The 18,825-nt window shown below is 51.9% G+C and overlaps 1 protein-coding gene across 5 annotated transcripts in view; it reads left to right on the forward strand.

Annotated features, from left to right (window-relative positions):
- Positions 1-17,849, forward strand: part of ETS1 (ETS proto-oncogene 1, transcription factor) — a 72,033-nt gene extending 54,184 nt beyond the window's left edge. For 3 of the 5 annotated variants that reach the window (XM_062508532.1, XM_062508531.1, XM_062508533.1), the window contains 5 exons: positions 1,791-1,868; positions 2,748-2,993; positions 6,811-7,071; positions 16,134-16,252; positions 17,131-17,849. In XM_062508532.1, the coding sequence (XP_062364516.1) occupies positions 1,791-1,868; positions 2,748-2,993; positions 6,811-7,071; positions 16,134-16,252; positions 17,131-17,346 (920 nt within the window). In that variant the 3' untranslated portion in view covers positions 17,347-17,849. The remainder of the gene's footprint in view (positions 1-1,790; positions 1,869-2,747; positions 2,994-6,810; positions 7,072-16,133; positions 16,253-17,130) is intronic. The other 2 variants (XM_062508534.1, XM_062508536.1) reach the window with 2 other exon arrangements.
- Positions 17,850-18,825: the final 976 nt, after the last annotated feature.

Here is an 18,825-nt window from a genome sequence, read left to right on the forward strand (position 1 = left end):
CACTCTTGCACAGGCAGGGTCCTTGCTCTTCTTTGGGCTCTGAACACAGTTCCAGTGAGGTGTTTGGTGAGTAACAAAAAACTTCCAAGAAATAACCAGCCTCTACCCCAGGAGTGCTTTATGTTCCCTGTAAATTCTGGGGCTCATCTCCAACCCTGACCAGAGCTGGGCTGTGCTGGTGTTGTGCAGACAGAACAGAGCTGTCCCTGACACATCCCTGCCCTCACAGGAGGAGCTGGGGGTTTCCCTGTGCACCTGGATGTGACGTGGGAAGAGAGCCAGGTGTCTCCAGGCGCAGCCAGGGCTCTGACTTATCTCTCCATATCCCCACCAGCATCCCTGGGGGTGCTGGTGCTGGGAGTGCTGGTGCTGGGAGTGGTTCTGAACCCCAGCACACCTGGCTTTACCTGTTCTGCTGGCCCAGGGTCATGCTGGGCCAGGCTGTGACCCCGCTGCCCCCTGAGCTGACACTGTCCCCTGTGAGCACTGCATGACTCATGTACCACAGGCTGCTCAGGGTTTAAAAACAGCTTATGGGCACCTTTTCCCTGCATGGATTTGGGTATTTTCAGGCTTTTTTTTCCATAATTCTTTCTAAAATAACCTCCTCAGTTACCAGCAGTCAGCAGTGCCCTGCACTTGACTCTGAGCACAGCCAAAGGTTCTCCACTGCTCTGTGGTCACTCCCTGCCCCTTGGCAGACACTGTGGAGAGAGGAACAGAGCATTTCTCATTAGTCCTCTGTGTTTGCACAACCCATCGTTTTGTTAGGGATTATTTTCCAGCCTGCAATCCCCAGGGGAGAGGGCCAAATTTAGGTTCCTCACAGGCGAATGTGTGTTATCTGTGCTCAGCTTCTCCAGGGCCTTACAGAAACAAACCCAGCCCAGAGCTGTCCGGAGGTGTTGCTGTGGTTAAAGAAAAAAATCTCCCATCCCATTATCCTTGCCCAGAATGCCATGCTGGAATGAGTCAGGTGTTCATGGAAAAACTGCTGAGGGTAGGGGCAGGGTGGCTTTTACTTGGGAAAGCTAATTCAGTGCAGCCCAGGAGGAGAAAAGTGCTTGGAAAAAGCCATGGGAAGCAGGGAATCCATGCTTTGATGTGCTCCATGCTTTTTCCCAGTGAGCTATGCCTATGGAGAGCTGAAATTTGGCATTTTGACCATATATACGTGGAGGAGTCTGTGTCAGAAGTGGGGTCAGGGACAGTGGGACAAAAAAAGTGGGTTTTGAACATGGAATGTTCTGCCTGCATCAGGTGCTGCACAGGCTGGGAATTCACACCTATTTGGGGTTAGAGGAGCTGGGTTTGGGAGGGGTTACTCGCTACCTTGTACACACTTACTGCTGGTCTGAAAATAGGGCTTTTCCAGAGAAACAACTGTCCTTGTGTGGGGAGCTTTTCCAGGACCTCACACAGGGAAGTGTGCTCAGCAACCCCCAGGAGAACAAGAGGTGACAAAGGCCAAGGCAAGCAAGGAAACAATGCAGCTGGGAGCTCAGAGCCTTCAGGAGCCCTGACTGAGAAAGTTGTTGCTGTTTGGGTTGGGTTGGTTTTCAGTTTGGCCATACCTGCAGCAGGAATTTCCCAAGGAACTCATGTGCTCAAGGTGCCACAGGTTTCTTTGGGATTTCAGCTCCGAATTAATTTCTGTTGCTCAGAATGTTCCAGTTTAACCCAGGGAGGAGATTTTGGGAAGTTCAGGGCTCTCCATTGTGTCACAGCAAGTCTTGCACAGCTCTGTGTGCCTTCAGACTGGTGACATTTCCTTCCTTTGCTCTTTGCAGAAGAGGTGAAACCATACCCAGCAAATGGAGTGAACACCACATACCCCGAGTCCCGCTACACCTCAGACTACTTCATTAGTAAGTCTCAATTAGCAGTGTCAATTATCACCATTATCATGCCTGGAAGAACCTTTGAACAGAGATTTGTCCACACCTCAACAGCACTGCACCATGCAAAGGGTGATGCTGTTTTTCCAAGGGTTTAGGGTTGATTTGGAAGCCTTATGTACTTTTTGGTGGCTGATTTTTTCAAGCACTTGTTGTTTGAAGCTGTAGCTCAGACTTTGGAAGCAGCCTCAGCACACCTGAGTATTAGGAATTGTAAAAAAAAAAACTGATAAAAAAGGGAGGGAATGGGGAGAGACGGCTTAATTCTGGAGTATCGGCTAGGAAAGGGACGAGTCTCCACCTGCACAGGGTGGAGACCTTGAACAGGGTGCCCAGAGAGGTTGTGTACTCTCCATCCCTGGAATTGTCCCAGGCTGGGTTGGAGAGGGCTTGGAGCAACCTGGGATAGTGTAAGGTGTCCCTGCCCATGGCAGGGGTGGGGTTGGATGAGCTTTAAGTTCCCTTCAAATCCAAAACCTTCTGGGATTCCATGGTTCTGTGGATTGTGATTCCAGGCTCTGGCACTGGGGAGAGGTGGTTGTGGAAGGGACTCACCTTTCCCAATCACCAGGGAAACATTTTTGCCCTGTTGCTCCTTTGCTGAGATTCCACTCCCCAGGATTTTCCAGCTTTTTCCCTCTGGCAGCTCCCCTGGGAGGAGTTTGGTGCAATGCACACTGAGGATGATTGGGGGGTGTCTTATTTTGCTAAATTGCTGCATTTTTTAGACCTCCATCACTGCAGCTTCTGTAACCCATACCCAAAGCAGTGTCCAAGGGTGGGGGTGGGGAATGCTTTGGTTCCCTGGGGCTGGTTTTGGACAGGGTTTGACTTGTGTTGTGCCCCCAGGTTATGGCATCGAGCACGCCCAGTGCGTGCCCCCCTCCGAGTTCTCTGAGCCCAGCTTCATCACTGAGTCCTACCAGACCCTGCACCCCATCAGCTCAGAGGAGCTGCTGTCCCTCAAGTATGAGAGCGATTATCCCTCGGTGCTGCTGCGGGAGCCGCCGCAGGACTCGCTGCAGACAGACTACTTCTCCATCAAGCAGGAGGTGGTGACGCCGGACAACATGTGCATGGGCCGTGCCAGCCGAGGTAAAGCTGGGCTTAAAGCTGGGCCTGGCTTGGATTCCTGCTGTTCTCACCTTCCCTCCCATGGGAGTGACTCTGGGGACAGTGAGGCCACCAGGGAGCTGTGCAGTGCTGAACTTGTACTGGTTTGAAAACAAAACCAGTAAGAGACTCCAAGTCAGAAATACAATTTAATAGGGGGGAGAAATAGAACACATGCAATAGTACAAAAGAAAATCACTGACAGAGTCAGAATACAACCTGGCACTGTGCTAGTTAGGGTGGCAATAGCAGTCCAGATATAGTGGTCTTGTTGAAGTAGTGATCCTGTAAAAAGGTCTGGTAGTGCTTGTCCTCTGGAAACCAGTGGCTGAGGGCTGCCTTGGTGTTCCAAATCTCAGTTTTTATCTAGGTAGGAAATGTTTGGCTCCTCCCCCTGGGTGGAGCATCTCCCAATGGGATGATGGAATTTTATCAGTCCTGCAGTGGGACTCAATGCCCCATTAACAGGAGATACCTCCTGGAGGAAGGATGGGTTGTGGGAAAGGTAAAGAACACTGCCTCACCTGGTTTTAACAGCTGGTGATAGAATACATTTGGGCACATCTTAACATTGTAACCTAGGACAAATCTAACACACCCCTCTCCCAACACATATTGGATTTCCTGGTGGCTTTTCAGCCCTCCCTGCCCTTCTCTCCAGAGAAAACTCGAGGCAGGTCTTTCTTTCCTCTTCTCTGCTGCCTGTTTGTACATCACCTGCAGAAATGGCAGGTTTCTGGTGCTGTGCTTTCATGTCAAACCTGAGAGACATTGAACTGATCAGGGAGGACAAACTGCTGGATGCTTGTAGAAATCCCATTTTGTAGGAGCCCAGGCAAAGCCCCACAAATTCTTCATAAGTTCTCATCAGGAGCTGGCTCTGAAGTTTTGCAGTCTGTGAGCCAAAATATTTATCCATTATATCCAGGGATTTGATGGCTGCTTGTTTGAAATATTCTGCTGTAGCCAATTCCTGAGCTTTGTTACTAGGTACAGATGTCAGGGGCTGAGGCAGCAGCAGAGTTAAGGACCCCTGAATGCTCCTCTCCAAAGAGGTATAGGTACATTATTCCCATTTGAGATGGTGGGATTTAAACACCTGAACACTCTGGAGGATCTGAGCTCAAATACCTTCCCAATTAATGTTATGAGATTGGCAACACGTGGGGCCCACGTGTCTGATTGCTTTGTGATCACATCAGTGATGCCAGGCTGGTGATGTGGCTCTGTCTCCATTCAAAGCAAAAAGTTTAATCCACAGAGCTCAAAGTCCCTCACAAGTGGGATCATTATCTCTGGATTCCAGGTAGGGAACCTGAGGCACAGGGAAGAGATTGACCTGCCTTCCATCTGCCTGAATGGAATCCAGGTGTCCCCAGGCCAGAACTCATTACAGTGACATGTTGCTGTGAGCTAGGTTTGATGTTTGTGTGTTATACCCTTTCATCCAGAGAGCTGAAGATGAGCTCCTTCCCAGGAGAGCCAAAGCTGCTTTCCAGGGCTGCACTGTACGTGCAGCTCATTTGAACTTTCTCGTTCTTTTCCCAAGCTGGGAGAGCTAATTACAACAAAGTTGTTATTCATGTTATTGCCTCTCTTTCTGAGAGAGGTGACGTGAGCCAGCAGGGTTTTAATTTTGGGTAAACTTCTCTTTTTGGGGTTGTTTTTCTGCCTAAATTTCAGCAGTGCCTTTCCCTTTTCTTGACCTTTTCTTTAACACAGGTGATTTCATCATTCTCACAGTGCAATGGTTCAGGAAGGCTTTTGCAACTGTACCTCAAGACTGTTCTCAGTGGCAAACCTAAAAATGCTTTCAGGGGAGGGAAGAGAGAGCCTTGAATGCTGCTGTCAGCAAAGACTTGAACACTGATTGCAAGAGGCTGTGCTCACACCAGTGCTGCATTTCAGCCATGGAAGGGCCTCTGGGGGACACAAATCCTCCCAGGGGTGGGCGAAAGCCTTAATATAAAGCAGAGCCCAGTTAATTTATATTTATGTCCCTCTTTACCTTGCACTGTCTTACAAGGTTAGTCTGACAGAAAGTCAAGCTCATCAGCACCGCCTCAGGGTGAAGGTTTTCCAGACAGTCACCTTATGTGGGGCCTTTAGGAGGAAATTTTGGGATCCCACAGGAGTTGTTTCTCTCTGCCCTGTCAGCGAGGGTGTCCGGTTGAGAAGTGGAGCTGCCAAACTCATTTAAGCTTCTCCTGAGTAAGGGCATGATTGTTCCAGCTAGGTGGAATTTAGGTGAATTTTCAATGGATTGACACAAATCACATCTCTGTCAGATTTTAATTCCTTTTCTAAATGAGCCTGTGCTGCAGGACTGCTCAGGGAATTGGCTATGCCAATTAATGTACGCACACAGAGCAGTGTTGTGCTCCCCTTAGCAGGATTCAGGGAAGGACTGGAGTGTGAAATCCTCAAAAAGCTTAAAGAAAATAGAAAAGAGTTTGAAACAGGGCTGTCCCAGCGGAATGAAGCCAATGGATCCCAGCTCCCAACGATTCCAGGCCAGCAGTCAGGGCAGGGCCTGCAGTAGTTGAGCCTTTCCACAGCAAGTGCTTTTCAAACTACAACACAACAAATATTTGGAGACGTGTGCCAGCACCCTTCCACGTTCCCCGTCCCCTGGGATTTGCTCTCTGGGCCCAGGCTGTGGGTAGCTCTGCCAATGGAAATTTCTCCAGGAGCTCTTGCACAATCCCAGCAGCTGTTTTTAGCTGGGTTTGGGAAATTAGTGAACTTGAATGATCCTGTTACCCTCGTAGATTGTAAGGAAAGATGTTGAGCAATCGGCAAAGTAGGGAGATCAGAGGCAGCAATTTCAGTTTGTTCTTTGGGTCCTTTTTTAGCTCTGTTTCAGTACAGATGCTGCACGGGCTGGCTCTAGGGGGTGTAAATCAGCACTGCTGAGGATCTGGCCTCTCATGTTCTGGCTTTGACTAAAAATACTCCAGAGAGTGACTTTGACACAAACCAGCTGTGCTCACCTTACCGGAGCTGGAAAAAGCTGTTGGAGCTCTCAGCTATTGGCTCTGCCCCTCCAGCAAACCTGCTGCTGCTTAGGGATTTGGGGCTGGCTGGAACAGATGGCAGCAAAAGGCTGCTGTGTATTTTAGGAAGAAATATCAAAATTAAAGAAGCTGGGTGTGCCTGAGCAGTGTTTGAATAGGGCTGGCAGATGTAATGGGAGATGTATTGGAGACCTCCAATATCCTTCAGCAGCAAGAGAATCACAGAAATCAAAGAATCATAGAAAGGTTTGACTTAGGAGGGACCTTAATGTTGGTTCCACCCCCTGCCATGGGCATGGACACCTCCCACTGTCCCAGGTTGCTCAAAGACCCATCCAGCCTTCCCTTGGACACTCTCAGGGCCTCACCATCCTCTGAATAAAGAGTCCTGGGGTGCCCATGTTTAGGCTCCTGAGGTCAGCCTTGAGTATCTAAAGTGAGTTATGTCTCTGACATTGTCTTTAGGAAATAAGGAACCATTTCCAGGCACCAGTCTTATGTAGAGAGGCCATATTGGGTTTTTGCTCTGTCTCTCTCTGCCTTGCTCTTCTGCCTGAAGTTTTCCAGGGCTCAGCCCTGCTCTGAATGGCAAAGGTAAAAGTATTGGAGATCTGGGCTGTGCTTACTTTGGAGCTGGGACATAAAGGAACAGCATCAGTTGCCTTATGAATGCACAGCGAACAGGTGAAACACCCTGAGTTGGCCAGGTGAAACACCCTGTGCTGGCCAGGTGAAACATCCTGTTTTGGCCAGGCCCGTCTCACCTGCTGTGCCTCCCCCAGGTAAGCTGGGAGGCCAGGACTCCTTTGAGAGCATAGAGAGCTATGACAGCTGTGACCGCCTGACACAGTCCTGGAGCAGCCAGTCCTCCTTCCAGAGCCTGCAGCGCGTCCCCTCCTACGACAGCTTCGACTCTGAGGACTACCCTGCCAGCCTGCCCAGCCACAAGCCCAAGGGCACCTTCAAGGACTATGTGCGGGACCGGGCTGACATGAACAAGGACAAGCCTGTCATTCCTGCTGCTGCCCTGGCTGGCTACACAGGTAGGGCATGATCCTGGGAAACCCCTCTGTGCCCCCCAGCACCTCGGGGAGCACTCGCTGCCATCCGCAGGGCAGAGTCTCGGGGCACTCTGGGCTGCCCCAGCTGGGTGTGGCTGGTGCAGGGGTATGAGGGAGGGGTTTGGGGTGTCTCTGGGGTCAGCCCAGGGCTGCATCTCCTTTGAGCATGGGCATCCCACACATGCCACACCTCATGGGGGATGTGGCACCTGGCTGAGCACAGGGCACCCAGTGCCTTGTTCTCCATTTGCCCCTGGCTGGCTATGGCAGGAGCTGGGTCTGGTTTTGTTCCAGGTGCTGCAGAGCCCCAAGCCCCCTGTGTTGGTGACTGGTGGCTTCTTGGTTGTGGTTTTCCCCCGGGGCAGGAGCAGCCTCATCTCCAGCATTGCTGTGTGTGGTGGGGACAGATCCTCTTCCCTCTGGCACAGAGGAAGCCCCACTGTGCTCCACACCTCGGTGTGAGGCAGGGATGTAGTGCTGCCAGAGCCATCCCAAACATTTTCCATTCCCTGTGCTGGGAGAGATGAGAAGGTGATAGCCCACAGAAAGTCTGGCTCTTTATGACAGCCCTTCAGCAATCTGGCATCTCCAAGGAGAGAAACTTGGTGGGATGGGACTTCCAGCTAAAGCTGAGCTAATCCTTTCCAGCCCTTCTGTGCCATGGCTTTTCCCTGTGCTCTGAGGAAAACTCTGGGGCAGCTTCCTGCCAGCTCCCCTGGCTCTGCACAATCAGATCTGTGCTGCCCCAGCTGGGAGTAGCTGGTGGAAAGAGTTTGTGCTGATAAAGATCATCACCAGGTTCAGAGCAGATCCTGAGGTGCGACTGTCCCTGAGTGTCCTCCCACACACAGCTCATCTCGGGGTTGACATGGAGCCCTTGTGAGGGTGGGGAGAGGTGCAGCAGGGAGGAGAGGTGGGGAGATAATTTTAGGAGTGTAAAAAAGGAAGTGGCTTGTTGCTACAGCTTTAGTTAGAAAGAGAACTCAGCCCTGCCTGCTGAGACTGTACCAAGTTCATACAAAATATGAGTGTGCTCTGCATTCCTGAGTGGACTGGGACTTGGGGGTGTGGTGGGGAGGGAGAGGAGGAATTCTAGGGCTCATTCTCTGCTGTGCCATGCAAGTCGATGTTCCTGAGAAAAGAGAGCGCTGAGCACAAGTTGCTGTTTTTATTCCTATTTTTATTCCTATTTTCTCCTGACAATGCCTTTCCCTACAGCACCTGGAAGTGCTTTGGGTGTGCAGGAGCCTGAGATGTATTTGAACAGCTGGGGAAACTGAGGCACTGAGGTGCTGGCAAAATCAGGAACCTTCTTTTCCAAGATGGATATTTCTCTCCATGTTGCTGTAGCTCAGGGAAGAGTGCAAAAGAACCACCCCTGGAGAGAGGCAAGGAGCTGAAGTCAGCAGCTGGCCCCTGTTTTTATATTTAATATTCCTGTTTTTCCAAGGAATATTAGCACCCCAAAGGCTGTCCTTGGAGCAGTGCCTTTGGGAAGGGGAGTCTTGGGTTCATGCAATGCCAGAGCACAATTCCAATTGCTTTGCTCTGTGCAACATTTTCCCTCACCTCATTTCCAACCCCTCTTGGAGCTGGGAAGAGAATCCCTTGGCCCAGGCACTTTGGTGGGATCAATAAGTGGGAATGCCTGACTTTTTATTTATTTTTTCATTGCTTCACTTGAGAAGCTTTAAATGTGGAGAGGAAAATCTGGAATCACTAGGCAATGTTCGAGCTGGAGCTCTGTTTGACTGTTCCATAGGCTGCTTGAGCAATATGCAGTGCTCAAGGCAGCAGAGCCAGCTTTTGCCATTGGGAAAGGTCCCTGGACAGGTGATCCTGGCAGGTAGTGACTCCAGAGATGTCCTCTGAGCCCTTTGAAAGCCCCTGGACCTTCAGCACTGGGTTTTCCAAGCAAAGGGGGCCGGAGCTGGGTTGCTGTGAGAGCAGGTCCTGGGCAGAGTGAGTAGAATGTGTTGGGTTTCAAACTGGAGGAGAACTGGGCATTCTCCACTCTCTGGGCTTGTGTCAGTGCAAAAAAACCCAATCAGGCTGCCCACTGAGAAGTGCTGGAGGTCTGGCCCGGGCCAGCTGAGCTCAGAGTGGGGACTCAGGCAGAGCTCAGGCCTTTTTTGTGTTTTACTCTTACTTTACTCAGAGGAGGAAGTGCTGTCTGGCAGCCAGAGCGGAGAACTCAGAGCCTGGGCCCTGCTTGTGGCTGTGCTGTGGAGGTGGAGCCTCCCAAGGAGCAGAGCAGGACTCTGCCGGCCCAGGAGCCCAGAACGCCAAGAGCCTGGGGTTCGATTTCCCACTCAAGGACACGCCTGGCACCCAGCACCCAGCTGGACCTGGCAGCGTGAAGAGGGACATGGCATCCCTCATCCCCAGAGCTTTCTGTGCTGACTTTAAAAACCTGACAATCTTGTTCAGGTTCTGTTAGCAGGCCCTGTTTCTGTGGTGCCCAGGGAGGCGGCCCCAGCACATCTCTGATGGTATCTGCCCCAGAGGCCTGTTTTGGGGTGAGAAGGTGCATTTTGACGGAAGCTCCATTTGCGTTTGATGTGTTCTTCACCCAGCTCTGAGCAGCCTCTCAGAGCTGCCTTATCTGCCCCCACATCTTGACCTATTTTAACAAGTTACCATGGTTGCTCACAGAGAGGTTGATGCAATTTTCTTATCTTTTTTTTTCTTTTTTTTTTTTTTTTTTTAAGGAGAAATGTAATTGCTCAGGAGTTGGTGAACTTCAGTTTCCATTGCTGCAGGGAGGGCCAGCCCTAGACCCCTGGGTTTGGAGCTCACTCAAAGCTTGCCCAGCTTGAATTTGGTCTGATGGAACAGCTGGAGCTGTGTCAGGGGAGGTTTAAGTTAGACATCATGCAAAGGTTCTTCCCCCAGAGGGTGCTGGCACTGCCCAGGCTCCCCAGGGAATGGTCCCGGCCCTGAGGCTGCCAGAGCTGCAGGAGCCTTTGGACAGCACTGCCAGGGATGGACAGGGGGGGATTGTTGGGGTGTCTGTGCAGGGACAGGGGCTGGACCGGATGATCCTGGTGGATCTCCAGCTCAGGAGATTCTCTGATTCCACATTAAGCCAGATTTTGTTTTCTTTGCGGTGACATAGAGGCCATCCATGAAATCCAGACAAGGGATGGCTCAGGATGTGTGTTCACTGCTAAACCTCATGCTGGCTCAACTGAGCTCAGTCTAAGCTCCCTGGTTCAGCAGCAGAGCCGTGTTTGGTGTGAGTGGGCAGAGATCCCTCCAATGCCTGAGCTCAGCTCTGCCTTCACATCCCCTGGGGCTGTGCCGTAGCTGGATCCTGCAGCCTCTGATGATTCCCAGGCCGGCTCCTGCAGGAGCCCTGGCACCACGTGGATAAACGCAGCTGGATCTCTGTGCCCTGTGTTGGTGTTTGCAGCCTGTGCACAGGAGGCTCAGGCCTTGCTGGCTCGCCATGGCCGTTCAGCAGTGAGCTGGTTTTGGGTTCCCTTGAGCAGCAGTGTGGTTTGGCAGCCAAGTTCTGGGGTTTGTTTGCTCTGTGGTGGGCAGGACTGACACCCTGGGACTTTCCATCCATGGTGTCAGTGTTGCCGTGGCCCAGAGCTACTGCTCCACATCACTGAGCATGCAGCAGGGCCATCCCTTCGTGTTCCAGAGGGGAGGGAAGGAAAGAAGGATGGGAGAGGTGAGCTGAGGTGAGTGCACACCAAGTCCTGATCCCACAGATGCAAGGCTGGGTTTGTATGGGTGCTACTGAACCCTTTAAAGCTAGTGCCAGCAGTTAAAGAGTTAATATCCCTTCCAGCTGATGTCACCCATGACCTGAGTGTCCCTCTCAGAGCATGGAATCCTCTTTATCCTGCTGGGCATGAAGAATTCGGGAGGCAGTGCAGGAACAGCCTCCTTCACAGATGTTATCCCACCCAGAGCACTCTCTCCACCAAGCTGGACCTGCCCAGGCCAGACCTTGCTATCAGAACCCACAGGACTGTGCCATGGGGCCCAGATGTGCCTGTCAGCCCCCGTGCAGTGTGTCAGCTGGCTGTGCTGCAGAGCCTGAAGCCTCCCCAGCCTCTGTTTGTGAGCGATGCTTATCTGTGACCCAGCAGTGAAAGCACAGCTGCTGTTTTGCAAGGAAGTCAAGGCGGTGCCAAGGAAAGTGGGTCTCTTTCAGGACAGCTCAGGTGCTGCTGCCCCTCCCCCTGGTGCCGTGCTGCTGCTCTGAAGCCTCCATAGGTGAAAACCCCCTGTGCTGTGGTCATCAGCATCCAAAAATCTGCCAGCAGCTGCCTTCCTGTCCCCTTTTCTGCTGCACTCCAGTGGTCTGGCTGTGCTTGCTTTCCCCAGCTTGTGCAGCAGCATCCCTTGAAGCAGCAACATCCCCCCTGCACTGCTGGAGCAGAGCATCCCTGTGGGCATCTGCAGCTGGGGCACAGGAGTCTGGGACTGCAGGCACCCCCTTCTGTGCACAGCAGCACAGCAGCTTCTCTGGCCCTGCTGGGATGCAGGGGATGCTGGTGTCCTGATCCTCCTGCCTCATGCCCTTCACCTGCCCTTGCAGGTGGCTTCAGGGTGATGCCCCAGCAGCTCCTGCCCACTTTTGCCTCAGTCAGGGACCAAAGGGCTCAGTGCCCTTCTGGTCTCCCCAGGGTGGGATCGAGGTTGGTTCAGTGGCTCCTGCCCCACCTGCCAGACGTGCAAACGAGAGCAAACCCAGTCTCACGTGTCACTGCCCAACCGTGGCAGAACTCAGCTCTCCCCAGGGCTCCTCCAGCCCAGGGCAGGTGGTGGGGGGGCAGCAGCTCTGCCTATGTCTCTTCCAGCGACACCTGTCTCTGCCTGTGTTCTCAGCAGCTTGTGGCCTGCAGAACCACCTCTGGGGGGATGTGCAGCTCACAAAAGCCCTGGAGCTTTGCCAAGAGCCTTTGGAGTCAGCCCCTGAGCTCAGATACAGGGTGAGTTCTTGGGGTTATCCTGTGCAGGGCCAGGAGTTGGAGTCAATGATCTGTGTGGATCTCTTCCCACTCATGAGATTCTGTGCAACTGGTTCTATCAATCCTCCCAACACCACCTTCCTGAGAGCAGAGGAGTTGCAGCACAGAAGCAGCTCTGGCCTGGAGTGGCCCCTGGCTGCTCTCTGTAATCATGGCCATGTTGCTTACTAAGGAAGGGGCTTCCTGGCTCCTTTCCTGATTTTTCACGCCTGTTCTTTGGAGATGCCTCCATCCAAGCTCTACCACTTTGCAGTGTCTGATGCCTGCACCACCCTGGGCAGGAGCTGGTCTGACAAGGGAGTGATGGGGACCAGCACTCCCAACTCTTTGGGGGATCTGGGGACCGTGGAGCCATCAAACAAGGTGGGCAGGGTGGGCAGGTGAGTGAGGCAGGGGCTGTTTTGGAGACGTTGCCAGGGCTGATTGTCCTGTGGGGTTGGAACCACAAACTGCAGAGTGCCAGGCAAAGGTGCCCCACTGGGGGGTTGGCAGGTGGGGTTTTTTGTCTTCTCGTCTTGTTTGAACCAAGGGAAACAAAACAGAGTCCGTTGGGAGGGGCAGGTGTGTAAAACCATCCCAAGAGAGATGACGGGGCTGCGGTTGTACCCTCCCTGGATGGTGCCACCATCACCGTGCCACTGGAACAGCCCCATCCAGAAGGGTTTGATGTCCCAGTGGTTGGGAAGGAGGTGGGGAACCTGTGCTGACCAAGGAAGGATGGCACAGGGATGGCATGGCACCAAATCCTTTGCTCTGGGGACACCATGAGGGCTTGGTGCTGAGGAAGCCCTGCTTGGGCAGCAGTTCCCAGTTCCCACAATTCCAGCTCAAGAGGAATATTTTCCTCCTGACGCTGCAGCATTCCTGTGGTGTGACAGTCCCTGCTGAAGGACCCTGTTCAGTGCCACCAAGGCCAGACAGGGCCCCTATTGTGGGCACTATTTTTAGCAGCTCCATGGGTGCAGGAGGTCACGGCAGGGTGGGAGGACACCCCCACCCCTCTGAGTTCTCCCCTTGTCTTTTGTGGAGCAGGGGCTGCCCCCATTCCCCAGCCAGGCCTGGGTCTGCTCTGGGAAGCCCCTGGATGTGTGTGGAGGGAGCAATGCCATAAAAGCTGCCTTGTGCCCCTCTATCTCACGCTTGGAGCTGCATCCCAAACCAGGCTGTGGGAACAGGTGGTTGTTTTGGGATAACCAAGGCAGCAGATCCTGTAGTGGGATGTACCCACTGGCCTTGGGACAGCCTGGCTGTGTGTGCTTGTACCATGGAGTGATCCCAACCTGGCATCCTGATGGGGATTTCCAGCCCTGGCTGGGATGAGGGAAAGGGTTGGAGCAGAAGGGATGGAAAATGGGCACTGGTCCCAGCTCCTGTGGATGAGGTTTGGGGTGCAGGGAAAAGTCTGGGAGCTTCCTGCTTGCTCTGTGACATCGAGGGGAGTGGCATTACTGCATGAACCACCTTGAAATCCCATGGGAAGGTACTCCCTGCTCTTTGCTGACTGCAGAGTGGCTCCTTTGTGAAGATCCCCCTCCCAGCACTAATTCCAGCTGCAGCAGATGATGCAGATGCCCTGGCCTCCAGCACTGGTCCCTGCTGTGTTCTCCTCCCTGCCAGCGCTGATTTGGGGCACAGGCCTGGGCATGTGCTGAGGTTTGGCTCCTGCCACCTTGCTGCCATCTCAGAGTGGTGCCACATCTGCCAGGCTTGGCTGCCTTCCCCTAGGGCAGGGAGGGGGTGTTTACAGGAGCTGGGACATGCCTGGAGCCCTGCACAAACACATTCCTCACATAATTGCCTGTCCATGGAGAGGAATTCGGGCAGGCAGCTCGGAATAGACCTTGGGAATCCCTGTTCCAAGGATGACACCAGTTCCTTGGAAATCCCGAAATACCCAGCAGAGCAGCACTGGGGGCACTGGCAGGAGCCCTACCTTGCTTGCTGGAGAGAGGACAAGAATTCCTGGGTTTCCCAACACCTCTCCCTGCCAGCTGGCAACCAAACAGGAATGGCACTAGCCATTGGCTCAGGGTTAGTGAGGCTGGAACCTCCAAAAATCCTGCAGAGCCAGGATGGCCCAGGAGCATTTTGAGGGTTCCTCACTCAAGAACCCAGCACCCAGGTGATGGAATTCCACCCAGGTGATGAATTTCCATCCCTCTTATTTTGGGGAAGGAATCAACTAAAAATCCTTATTCTTCAGCTGGGCAGGAGAGAAGTCAATGGGAGGGGATGGACCTGGCTTTGGACTCCTTGGGCTGTGTCTCTGTTGACTTGGTTTGGGTGTTGGATGGTCCCTGGCTGTGGGTGGGGAGTTGGTGTAAGGTCAGATGGTTCAAGAGAATGCATCCCCTTGGGAATTCACCTGTGGAAGACCTCAGGCAGCCACTAAACCTTTTCCCCAGTGTTCTCTCTGCATTTAGAGCTCATTGCCATAAATGGGCCTGAGCCTGGAGATGTGGAGGCACTTCAGGCCAGGCTTTTCACTCTTCCTTTTCAACAAGAGGAGGTGTCATCTAAATTTCCTCCCTCAGTTTGGCGTGGATAACCCAGCTCCATCCCTACTGGAGAGCGCAGTTGTGGAGTCAATATCTTGGCAAGCTCCAGAGGAGCGACGGGCTGGAGCCTTTCCCCGCCGAGTCCTTTCCCATTTCCAGCAGAACGAGCCGGGAGCTCCCTGCCTTGCCCTGCCTGTGGCTGTGATAACCCCCAAGCTTGGCGCCGACAAAACCCTGGAGAACTTCCACAGGGATAACAGGAGGGAAACAATTTGGGAAGGGCTGGATGGGACACGGTGATTTCTGGAGCCAGCTCTCTCATTTCCTCCTCCCCAGCAGCTTTTGAGTAATTTTAAACTTTGTGGAGAAGGAGAGCAGCCCTCCCTTCCCTCCATGGATTATTCCACAGCCACAGCTCGGACAGCATCCATTGTCATTCCTGGAAACAGGCTGGGCTCCATCCCTTTTTCTGAGCCCATAACTCATTTTTTTCCCTGCTTGAAGCTTTGCTCAGTGCTGTCAGCACTGGGATTACCCCAGCTAATCCATTCTGTGCAATTCCCTGTGGGATGTCATTTCCTCTCTCTTCTGGCTGTCTCGTTATAATTATTGTCATTATTGATGATCTATTTCAAGCTGGGTTTAAACCGTGGCAGGGTCTCTCCCAAAACACCTTGCCCACAGCTAAGTGCAGTACTTGGAATTTGTTCATCAAAGAGATTTTAGCTCCAGGGCTTCTCCTCTACCTTGGATTTAGACACAAGCCCAAGGAAGAGAGTATTTCAAAACTTCTCCATGACTCCAGCCAAACCCAGCCTCAGGCTCTCACTCGGTGCACTGGGACAAATTTGTGATGGCCAAAATGAGCGATGGGAGGGAGATGGAGACCAGGTATGGAAGGAGAGGTGGAATGCCCATGGCGTGGGATGCTCCACATCACCTCGTGCCTCTCCAGCTGGGTCAGGGGAGCAGCAACCACAGGGAGGTTCCTTATGGATTTGCTGAGGCTGTGCCAAGGTGGCAATGAGGAGATCCTGGGCAGGGGAGCTCTGTGTGCCCCCACCCTCCCCACAAGCTGGCGGAGCCCATTCCTGCAGCAACACGCCCTGGAAGGAGGCCAAGGAATTCTCGTACTTGGGTCCCCCTTATCTCGATCAGCAGCACAGAGCAAAGAGTCAAGGTCGGGAAGCAGAGTCTGCCGGAGTTCAGCCGTGGCCAGCGGCTCTTTGGCACAGAGGGATTGGTGCTGCTCCGGTGCCAAGGCAGTGACTCCTCCTGTTTGTGTGCCAGAAAAATAATCCTATTTATGTAACTCCATGTGAAGCATTCCAGGACATGAATATTCAACTCTTCCTGCAAATAGGAAGCTCTGTTACCTGTAGGGTTTAACTCCCAGCTCAGCTCCTGCCCTGTGGCTGCTGGTGGCTCTTTTTGACAGGAGAAGGCTCTATTTTATTCAGTGAGCACTCTTTGGATGGGAATTCTCCCCCCTCTGTGATAGAATGAGCTGTGCTTTTCCTGGCATTAATATCCTGTGTATCCTTTGTTTTCCTAGGCAGTGGACCCATCCAACTATGGCAATTCCTGCTGGAACTGCTCACTGACAAGTCCTGTCAATCCTTCATCAGCTGGACGGGTGATGGCTGGGAATTCAAACTTTCAGACCCAGATGAGGTAAAGTGCCCTGCAGTTAAATGCACAACCAAATTCCTCAGAAATACTGGTGTGGATAAGCCTCTCCTCCTCCCTTTGGGCAGCCCCTTTTTTTTCTGGTCTTAGATATGTTGTGGGGAGCCAAGGAATCATAGTCCAACAGAAAGTGTGTTGAAAATTGGGATGCAGTCACAGTTTGGAAGCAGGGGTTTGTGCCCAAAGTTGGTGGGAATTAGCTGGAACACCTTAGGGAGAGGAGCAGAGGCAAAGATCTTCAGATAGGCTGGGTACATGTGAGGGGCATCTGTCAACTGCCTTGGGGAACAAATTGGATCTTTGTCCCCTTCCAGTTGGTCTCTTCTACCAAGGACCAGTTACAGAACAGGAGGAAGTGGCCTCAAGTTGCACTAGGGGAGGTTTAGGTTGGATATTAAGGACCTTTCTTCATGGAAAGAGCTGTCCTGCCCTGGCACAGCTGCCCATGGAGTCCCCACCCTGGAGGGATTTAAAAGCTGTGTGGGTGTGGCACTTGAGGATATGGATCAGTGCTGGGGAGCAGTTGGACTCCATGATCTTAGAGGGCTTTTCCAACCCAAATAATTCCATGAGTGGCTGGAGCCTCTCAAAGTGCAAAAGTGACTGGCACTGAGCCATTGCATGTTGGTGTCATCTGGTTTAGAGCTGGAAGAAGGTGGAGGAGAAACCTTGGGATGTGAGGACGTATCTGAGGTAGCACACCAAATTATCCAGATAAATCCTCATGGAATGCTCTGCCGTGTTCTGCCATTGCACAGAGGTTTTCCCAAGCATCTATTCTTAACAGCGAGGAAAATCCTCATCGACACGGTTGTCCCAGCCGAGCCGGGCTGACTTTTCCTCCCTGTCCCCGCTCCCTGCAGGTGGCCCGGCGATGGGGCAAGAGGAAAAACAAGCCCAAGATGAACTACGAGAAGCTGAGCCGTGGGCTGCGCTATTACTATGACAAGAACATCATCCACAAGACGGCCGGGAAGCGCTACGTGTACCGCTTCGTGTGCGACCTGCAGAGCCTGCTGGGCTACACCCCCGAGGAGCTGCACGCCATGCTCGACGTCAAACCCGACGCCGACGAGTGACAGGGACACGGGGATGCTGCTGTCCTCGCCGAGAGCCCATGGACTTGTTTGGTGGTTTCTTTTTTTATCGATTTTCGCTGTTCTTCTGCTCGTTTTTTTTTTTTTTTCAAGGGCCACTCAGATTTGAGGCTTTGAGGATGTCAGGGGAGAGGGGAGAGGAGGAAAGCTTTTGGGATGGATGGGCTTATTGTTGATTTCCTGAAAGCTCCAAGACAGGCTTTTCTGAGGGAAAATTCTGAGTTTTAATAAAGGCAGAAAAATGTAGCTCACTTAAAAAAACCAACAACCCCCTCCCCATGCTTGGCTGTTTAGGAAAAGATGCGGTTGAATGGATCCCTTTGGTTGCTCACACACAAACTGACAGATCAGGAATGACAATATTCTAGAGGATTTGAGGAATTTAAACTTTCTTTTTTTGGAAAACCAAAATGGCTGAATATTCTTGCTTTGGGGAGGGGAAATATAGGAAAAAAAAATCAAGAACTGTTGTTCTTATTCCATCACCTTTCTGTCCATTGTCTTCTTTTTTACAAGAGATAGAATTTTTCCTAGGAGGGATCAAGACATTTTTTTTAAGTTTTATTTTATGAAATTTTGTGCCAGTATTTGTGTTTTGTTTTTTTTTTCTAAATAGTCTTAAGCTCTAAGATGGTCTCAGTATTGCAATATTGTTGTGTGTATGTTTCTGTTCTGCCAGCAGAGACTTTTATCCCAGGGAGGAAAAAGAGAAAAAAGAGGAATTAGTTTATGTAGACCCCACTGGAGACTTGGAATGCTGGGACTGGGTTGGGAAGGAAAATGAACCCCAAAATGGCTCCTGTTGATGCTGGCTGGGGGTGCCACTCATGTTTCCAGCCCCACACACTATGCTGATAATGCTGGTTGAAATCCCTTCTTCTTTTTTTTTTTTTTTTTAAGTCTGGCTGCACAAATCCTCTCAAAACTTCCATGGAAAATGACTTTTTGCATTTCCTAAATCACTTCTTTTGCTCAAGGAACACTTTGGTGCTTACAGAAAAAAAATATTGGGAAGGGGAGAAGAGAGAAATTTACATGTTTTCAATATGGTAAATGGAAAATATGCAAGTTAATTGAGGGGAAAAATCAGAAAAAAGTTCAAAACCCAAAGGGAAATGTTTTTTCCTTCCTGTTTCAAGCAGCTCTGCCATGTGTGGGCACAGCAGAAAGGAAATTATCCCTGCAAATGGGCTCATTATGGCTCTTGGGCTGCTGCTCCCACCAATCCTGTCAGGTTGTGAGTGGCATTCCGGTGTCACCAGGGGTGGCTGTGGGATCAGTCCCAGGGGAGCTGCTCCCTCTGGCCTCCAAACCCTTCGTGCAGCTGTTTTTTTTTTTCTGGAGGGGTCACTCCTGCTGCTCCCCAGGGTGCTCTGGGCAGGCTCAGACAAGATCCCACCACCCTTGGGTGCACTTGGTGGGAGCTGGAGGGTCTGAGGTTGTTCCCAGATCCCAATGCAA

This window comes from Cinclus cinclus, chromosome 25 (assembly GCF_963662255.1).
Source record: "Cinclus cinclus chromosome 25, bCinCin1.1, whole genome shotgun sequence".
Lineage (NCBI taxonomy): Eukaryota > Metazoa > Chordata > Aves > Passeriformes > Cinclidae > Cinclus > Cinclus cinclus.